Source organism: Carassius gibelio, chromosome A1, assembly GCF_023724105.1.
Source record: "Carassius gibelio isolate Cgi1373 ecotype wild population from Czech Republic chromosome A1, carGib1.2-hapl.c, whole genome shotgun sequence".
NCBI lineage: Eukaryota > Metazoa > Chordata > Actinopteri > Cypriniformes > Cyprinidae > Carassius > Carassius gibelio.
The window spans coordinates 21,889,521-21,898,663 of NC_068371.1; the positions used below are offsets into that span (position 1 = coordinate 21,889,521).

The 9,143-nt window shown below is 38.5% G+C and overlaps 1 protein-coding gene across 1 annotated transcript; it reads right to left on the reverse strand.

Moving 5' to 3' along the window:
- Window positions 1-5,859: 5,859 nt before the first annotated feature.
- Window positions 5,860-7,446, reverse strand: LOC127944216 (homeobox protein Dlx2b). Its single transcript, XM_052540110.1, has 3 exons — window positions 6,950-7,446; window positions 6,668-6,852; window positions 5,860-6,554 (listed from the first exon to the last, which is right to left on the reverse strand). The coding sequence occupies exons 1-3, from the start codon at window positions 7,266-7,268 to the stop codon at window positions 6,228-6,230; spliced, it is 831 nt and encodes a 276-aa protein (XP_052396070.1). The 5' UTR covers window positions 7,269-7,446; the 3' UTR covers window positions 5,860-6,227.
- Between the last annotated feature and the right edge of the window lie 1,697 nt (window positions 7,447-9,143).

Genomic DNA, 9,143 nt, shown 5'->3' on the forward strand with positions numbered 1-9,143 from the left:
TATTTTGGACATGCAATTCCCTTTTTTACCAGTAGGGGTAAAAAGAAAGGTTGTGAAAAATGTCCACTGTCCCCTTCTATTGATTGACAGTGGTTTCATGTCTCTGTCTCCCTTCTGTAGAAAGTTATTACAAAAAGAAGGTTAATTTTGGACATGCAATTCCCTTTTCTACCAGTAGGGGTAAAATTCAGGGTTGTGAAAAATGTCCACTCTCTCCCTCTATTGATTGACACTGGTTTCATGTCTCTGTCTCCCTGCTGTAGAAAGTTATTACAAAAAGAAGGTTAATTTTGGACATGCAATTCCCTTTTTTACCAGTAGGGGGTAAAAAAAAACTTTGTGAAAAATGTCCACTGTCCCCCTCTATGGATTGACAGTGGTTTCATATCTCTGTCTCCCTGCTGTAGAAAGTTATTACAAAAAGAAGGTTCATTTTGGACATGCAATTCCCTTTTTTTACCAGTAGGGGTAAAAAGAAAGGTTGTGAAAAATGTCCACTGTCTCCCACTATTGATTGACACTGGTTTCATGTATCTGTCTCTTTGCTGTAGAAAGTTATTACAAAACAAAGGTTAATTTTGGACATGCAATTACATTTTTTACCAGTAGGGGTAAAATGAAAGGTTGTGAAAAATGACAACTGTCGCCCTCTATTCATTGACACTGGTTTCATGTCTCTGTGTCCCTGCTGTAGAAAGTTATTACAAAAAGGTGGTTAAATTTGGACATGCAATTCCTTTATCAGCCACTTGGGGTAAAATTAAAGGATGTGAAAAATGTCCACTGTCCGCCACTATTGATTGACACTCGTTTCATGTCTCTGTCTCCCTGCTGTAGAAAGTTATTACAAAAATAAGGATAATTTTGGACATGCAATTCCCTAATAAGCCACTTGGGGTAAAACGAAAGGTTGTGAAAAATGTCCACTCTCCCCCTCTATTGATTGACACTGGTTTCGTGTCTATGTCTCCCTGCTGTAGAAAGTTATTACAAAAAGAATGTCAATTTTGGACATGCAATTCCCTTTTCTACCAGTAGGGGTAAAAAGAAAGTTTGTGAAAAATGTCCACTGTCCCCTTCTATTGATTGACAGTGGTTTCATGTCTCTGTCTCCCTGCTGTAGAAAGTTATTACAAAAAGAAGGTTAATTTTGGACATGCAATTCCCTTTTCGACCAGTAGGGGTAAAAAGAAAGGTTGTGAAAAATGTCCACTCTCCCCCTCTATTGATTAACAGTGGTTTCATGTCTCTGTCTCCCTGCTGTAGAAAGTTATTACAAAAAGAATGATAATTTTGGACATGCAGTTCCCTAATCAGCCACTTGGAGTAAAATGAAAGGTTGTGAAAAATGTCCACTCTCTCCCGCTATTGATTGACACTGGTTTCATGTCTCTGTCTCTCTGCTGTAGAAAGTTATTAAAAATAAGGATAATTTTGGACATGCAAATCCCTAATAAGCCACTTGGGGTAAAACGAAAGGTTGTGAAAAATGTCCACTCTCCCCCTCTATTGATTGACACTGGTTTCGTGTCTATGTCTCCCTGCTGTAGAAAGTTATTACAAAAAGAATGTACATTTTGGACATGCAATTCCCTTTTCTACCAGTAGGGGTAAAAAGAAAGGTTGTGAAAAATGTCCACTCTCCCCCTCTATTGATTGACAGGGGTTTCATGTATCTGTCTCTTTGCTGTAGAAAGTTATTACAAAACGAAGGTTAATTTTGGACATGCAATTACCTTTTTTACCAGTAGGGGTAAAATGAAAGGTTGTGAAAAATGTCCACTCTCTCCCGCTATTGATTGACATTGGTTTCATGTCTCTGTCTCCCTGCTGTAGAAAGTTATTACAAAAATAAGGATAATTTTGGACATGCAATTCCCTAATAAGCCACTTGGGGTAAAACGAAAGGTTGTGAAAATGTCCACCCTCCCCCTCTATTGATTGACACTGGTTTCGTGTCTATGTCTCCCTTCTGTAGAAAGTTATTACAAAAAGAAAGTTAATTTTGGACATGCAATTCCCTTTTCTACCAGTAGGGGTAAAATTCAGGGTTGTGAAAAATGTCCACTCTCTCCCTCTACTGATTGACACTGGTTTCATGTGTCTGTCTCACTGCTGTAGAAAGTTATTACAAAAAGGTTTATTTTGGACATGGAATTCCCTTTTTTACCAGTAGGGGTAAAAAGAAAGGTTGTGAAAAATGTCCACTGTCCCCTTCTATTGATTGACAGTGGTTTCATGTCTCTGTCTCCCTGCTGTAGAAAGTTATTACAAAAAGAAGGTTAATTTTGGACATGCAATTCCCTTTTCTACCAGTAGGGGTAAAATTCAGGGTTGTGAAAAATGTCCACTCTCTCCCTCTACTGATTGACACTGGTTTCATGTGTCTGTCTCACTGCTGTAGAAAGTTATTACAAAAAGAAGGTTTATTTTGGACATGCAATTCCCTTTTTTACCAGTAGGGGTAAAAAGAAAGGTTGTGAAAAATGTCAACTCTCCCCCTCTATTGATTGACAGTGGTTTCATGTCTCTGTCTCCCTGCTGTAGAAAGTTATTACAAAAAGAATGATAATTTTGGACATGCAGTTCCCTAATCAGCCACTTGGGGTAAAATGACAGGTTGTGAAAAATGTCCACTCTCTCCTTCTATTGATTGACACTGGTTTCATGTCTCTGTCTCCCTGCTGTAGAAAGTTATTACAAAATGAAGGTTCATTTTGGATATGCAATTCCCTTTTTTTTACCAGTAGGGTTAAAAAGAAAGGTTGTGAAAAATGTCCACTGTCTCCCACTATTGATTGACACTGGTTTCATGTATCTGTCTCTTTGCTGTAGAAAGTTATTACAAAATGAAGGTTAATTTTGGACATGCAATTACCTTTTTTACCAGTAGGGGTAAAATGAAAGGTTGTGAAAAATGACAACTGTTGCCCTCTATTCATTGACACTGGTTTCATGTCTCTGTGTCCCTCATGTTGAAAGTTATTACAAAAAGAAGGTTAATTTTGGACATGCAATTCCCTTTTCTACCAGTAGGGGTAAAATTCAGGATTGTGAAAAATGTCCACTCTCTCTCTCTACTGATTGACACTGGTTTCATGTGTCTGTCTCACTGCTGTAGAAAGTTATTACAAAAAGGTTTATTTTGGACATGCAATTCCCTTTTTTACCAGTAGGGGTAAAAAGAAAGGTTGTGAAAAATGTCCACTGTCCCCTTCTATTGATTGACAGTGGTTTCATGTCTCTGTCTCCCTGCTGTAGAAAGTTATTACAAAAAGAAGGTTAATTTTGGACATGCAATTCCCTTTTCTACCAGTAGGGGTAAAATTCAGGGTTGTGAAAAATGTCCACTCTCTCCCTCTACTGATTGACACTGGTTTCATGTGTCTGTCTCACTGCTGTAGAAAGTTATTACAAAAAGAAGGTTTATTTTGGACATGCAATTCCCTTTTTTACCAGTAGGGGTAAAAAGAAAGGTTGTGAAAAATGTCAACTCTCCCCCTCTATTGATTGACAGTGGTTTCATGTCTCTGTCTCCCTGCTGTAGAAAGTTATTACAAAAAGAATGATAATTTTGGACATGCAGTTCCCTAATCAGCCACTTGGGGTAAAATGACAGGTTGTGAAAAATGTCCACTCTCTCCTTCTATTGATTGACACTGGTTTCATGTCTCTGTCTCCCTGCTGTAGAAAGTTATTACAAAATGAAGGTTCATTTTGGATATGCAATTCCCTTTTTTTTACCAGTAGGGTTAAAAAGAAAGGTTGTGAAAAATGTCCACTGTCTCCCACTATTGATTGACACTGGTTTCATGTATCTGTCTCTTTGCTGTAGAAAGTTATTACAAAATGAAGGTTAATTTTGGACATGCAATTACCTTTTTTACCAGTAGGGGTAAAATGAAAGGTTGTGAAAAATGACAACTGTTGCCCTCTATTCATTGACACTGGTTTCATGTCTCTGTGTCCCTCATGTTGAAAGTTATTACAAAAAGAAGGTTAATTTTGGACATGCAATTCCCTTTTCTACCAGTAGTGTTAAAAAGAAAGGTTGTTAAAAATGTCCACTGTCCCCCACTATTGATTGACACTGGTTTCATGTCTATATGCCCTTTATCTAAAAAGCTATTACAAAAACACCTACTGAGCTATAGCAAAAAACAAAGAAAGTTTGCACTTTCCCCACGGTCCCTAACTGAAGGCTCTGCTGAGAGCGTTCTCTCCCGGCTTTTTGCACATTGCCACGGCTTGCACGGGGCCGTGCTTATTATATCGAGGGAAAATATAGAAAACGAAGGATGTGAAACATGATCAGCTTTGCCCTTTTGGCGGTCACACTGCTTAGATTTTTTTAGGGCAATTCGTTTTGGAGTTATTGGAGTTTACCGCTGAATGTGTCACGAATATCGAAAACAAAACCAACTTGACCCCGCTAACCACCATGTCCATATTTAGAAAAACCGCGGAAGTTTAAATGAACCTCAAAAGAAACAAATCATACAAGATAAACGATTAGCTACAACAGCCCATGAAATGTTATTCTTTATAAATATCTAGGCTCTTGGGTAAACCCCGGGAATACTGAAGATCTGTTATGATGCTGTTTTTTATGCTGCTCTTTGTTTGTTTGTTCGGCCAAGCTGATTGATTTCTTCCTGATATATTCTTTTATTTTTTTCCCCTTTAATATATAATTACATTTTTAGGTAAAACATTTTTTACATTTTTAATTATAGAGATTAATAATAGGCTACTTAATAAAATGTTAAGATAAAATATTCACGATTGCAGGCCCTTACAAAATATGCAGTCTATTTGTAATATGCATTTGCCTTAAGTAAAACATTTTTAAATCCCATATTCACAATGACAAATAAACCTTGGCTTGACTAAACTAGATGTTGTATAATATGCAAACATGGGAAATGCCTCATAGCCATTTGAAAAATAATGTACACTTGGGCAAGTGGTGTTTTGTTCTTAGAGTAAGCCGGGTCTCCCACCTATACCAGTAACTATTTTAGTTCCAAAACTATTGAACTTGACCATGTAAAGAAGTGAAGCGAGCTCTGAGAACTGCGTGTCCCCGTACAAGAATAGCTCAAGGCTGTGCTGGAGCTGGAAGCAAGGGCTCGAGGAGAATGTTTCCAGGGCGGTCTGCTTGAGGCGGTTTTATGTATTTTTTCTCTGGTTGAGTGGCGTTCATAAAACGTCTGGAAGAGGAGCGAGCTGACTCCAGAGAGTCTGGAGTGGGAAGAGCCCTCGCCGCACGCGGAACGCCCTCGCATCTCCTTCTGCGCATGCCAGGACGCGTCCGAATGCCAGGCGTTCCCCCTCATGCCCTGAGGTGCAGGATACCTCCTCACCAACAACATTTACAAAGGATTAAATAGGATCAGATTCGTTCTACCGTATTGTCACATGCATTACCTGTGCAAAAGAATCGGAGATATGCACAGAAAAAGTCAGCATAGACGTAGTGTTGTTTACAAACATATGCAGACCAATTCCATCATTTCTATAAATATGAAATTAGTGCATATGAACACAGAGCGTTCCAAGTTAACATGGTCTCTTTCATTTATACAGTTTCATTTACACGATTTATGCATTTTAGCCCCCAAAAGTGCTTGGTTTCCACTTTGAAGAGTAAAAAAATAAATAAAATGATTTTATATATATATATATATATATATATATATATATATATATATATATATATATATATATATATATATTATATATATATATATATATATATATAACAGGGCAAAACCTGAAAAACACATCTCCACAAAACCCTTGGGTTGCAGAGAAAACAACTCGAAACAACAATCAAAGAACCAAGCGTTAATAAAACGCACATTTAATTATGACTGCAGGTTATAAGCATTTATTAGATTTATCACTAAACCAAATATATAGGCTACTGTACAACTCACGAACAAAAGGCTACCCGTTTGCACTTGGAATGTGAAATAAACTTCTCTGATTACCCCTTTCATTTTGACTATAACGAAAACAAATAAATAAATAGAAAAATAATTTAATGTGCGTTGCTTGAGCGCATTAGTGGCGCCAGTGAATTCCACAGCAAACATCTTTAGCAAACCCAGCCTGAATAGATTTTAAAGTTAATGTTTTCCTAAGATACAAGTCCAGTGACAGAATTGGTCTATTATTATATCCTCATACAACAGGTGTGTTCGGCCATTTTTAGTCCTCTGTTAGAATATGGTCCCAGCAGTCATTGCAGCGCTGTGATGAGATTGTATTAAGGTACTGGGCTGTAGATGTGTGACCGTATTGGTGGAGGAGTACCATGAATAGTTTGTCAAAAACGATGGGGCGGTGGTGTTTGGTGGTCCTGTGGGCTGCTCTGAAACTGTGTCCCCGTCGCTCGGTGTCTGGTTCGGTGGGAAATCCCATCCTGCTTGTGGTGGAGGACTGCTAGAGGGAGAGTCACCGGCGGCGACCGGCTGGTCTGGTGGAATCTCGCCGTTTTTCCACAACTTTTTGAATTTTGAGCGTCGGTTCTGAAACCATATCTTCACCTGTGGTGCACAACAAAGCGCATCCAAGTTAAACATGCAATACAGCTACACCTGAATATAACGAGAACTACAGAAATACAGCCTCAGCATGCAGTAAAGGAGCCGCGTTTGACCTGGGTCTGTGTGAGGCCCAAAGAAGCCGCCAGCTCGGCGCGTTCCGGGAGCGCGAGGTACTGGGTTTTCTGGAATCGGCGCTGGAGAGCCGCCAGCTGAAAACTGGAGTAGATGGTTCGCGGTTTTCGGACTTTTTTTGGCTTCCCGTTCACCATGCGCACCTCTGGTTCACTCTCTTCTTTCTCTATAAAAAGTTAAACACAAACGTTGTCATCGTAAAATATGGCAAGAAGGCAACCGGTAACAGAAAACGACGTTTGGGAATACTGAGGGGGTCTTACCTGGTTCGGTTGGTGTTGGTGAAGAACTGGGTCCATACGCTCCATAAGCGCCATAAGAAGAAGCATAGCCTAAATCATAAGCCTTTGGGCTGTAGTGAACATTACCCAATGTACCAGGATGATAGGAATAAGACGCCAGTTGTGCGTACGCTGTCCCCGCGCAGTGACCCGTCTGTGAACTACTGTAGAAGCTGCTGTCGGTCACACTCGACACCGGTAATGTTGGGGAATCCTGCGACTTGTGAACGGTACTGAAGCTGCTCGAGGTAATCTGGTTTGAATGCATATCCGAGCCAAGGCTATCCAGAACAGCGGTCATTTTGCAGGGGAAAAAAAAAAAACAGTAAACTGAATTTACTTAAAATAGCTATTCAAAATCTGCACCTCTAACAATTAACCGGTTATAGAAAAATCACCCAACTTAGATGGTTTGGACTTAAGTTACATATCAGCCCATAGTTGATAGAGGGTTTGAGCTCCGCGGCGGTGTCTGTCCTGGAGATGCTGACGGGCGGGACATATACTGGGCGTCATGTGCTGAAGAGAACCAATCGGTTAGCAGGCAGTCCCAAGACTTCTGGCAAGTTGAAAAAACTAAATATTTTGCAGCTCTTGTCTTAAGGGGTTTATTTATTTATTTTATTAGCAAGGAGTTAAGAAATATAACAATTTGTCTTCTAAATAAATTAAACATTAGCAAACTTGCAGAAGATACAGAAAACAGCAAAATACACTAGGCCTTTTTTCAGAAGAAAACTAGCCATAACGTAGAATAAAATGCATAAAGGAGCATTGTCTTTTTCTACAGTATAGGAACATTTTGTTGTGCAGCTAATTGAATTATATATAAGCTAATTTAATTCGAATTAAATTGTCTTGTTTATATCTACCCTATGCAACCTTGTTAATATGAACCCTGAACCTTTAACCTTGCAAATGGAGCAGTGCGCGTGTAAATTACTCGATAATGACCTACATTTAAACCAGCTATAGCCTAATAGTCTAAAAGTATCAAATGAAGCTTACAGTCTTGATTAAAGGGATGTATTTCCCTATTGTTGAGAAGCACGGTTTAACTGGAATGCCATCTATCGTTGAAATGTTGTCAGTGTATTTTACGGAAGCAGTCTGCATTCCTCTGACTAATCACAGACGGCGCCAGTCTCCTTACACCCACAGGTGCGCAAAACAGCAATTATTCCCCGGTAAACAGCAGGGATAAAGCGCGGAACCAGCCCTATATGATGCTCTGTCGCGCCAAACGCCTCGTGCACAGACCTACATAGAAAACTACCTCAGCCATGAGAACTGGCAATTTACTAAGTATTGTGTCAACTCAACAAACTTTGCGGCCTAAACTCTGCCAGCAATAATCCCTAAGTGACTTGTGGTGCGATTTAAAATATCATTTTGTTATTTTATAAATAAATAAATAAATAAAATGAAAAGTAGTCATATTATGAGAGTCTAGCCTACCTCATGTAAAGCGGCCAATAAAATGTATAGGCCTAATGTTAGTGCTGGCGTTTGATTGGGTTTGTTGGATGAAGAAGGATGAAGAATAGGATCTAAACGTAGGTGGTCATTACTATAGTAGCATATGCAGCTACATGAAATTACTGTACATTCATATCAATATTCATAACCGAGTTCCGCAGTTGTAGTCAGTCTCTGGTCCCTTTTATTTTCTGCTCAGGTCAGGTGTTCAGGTGACGAGTCGTCGAGGGGACCCCTGGCGCCCTCCTGCGTCCATAAAAACAAAACAACCTTTTTCGAGATGTTGTCTTCCCCAACAAATGCACCCCAAATTCACCCCACCCGCGCGTACACAGATTCAGATTTGTTTATCATAGGCTATAAAAAAATATACTAAATTAAATATTCATATTAAATCATATAAAATATTATTTACTTATTAAATAATATATACATATAAAAAAATAAACAAATAGTATATTAATATAAATAAACAAAAAATCAGAATGATAATAAAAAAGTTTCTGCAAAAGGATAAAATAATAATAATAAAAACAATATTAATGATGATGTTCATGATTCTAATGATGATAATAATAATTTATTATTATTATAGGCATACAGCCTATCTTTAATAGTAGTAGTAGTAGTAGTTCATGTAAGATATATGTAAAATGGGATAAAGTTAGACTAAATTTATAATCCTTTACATTTTATG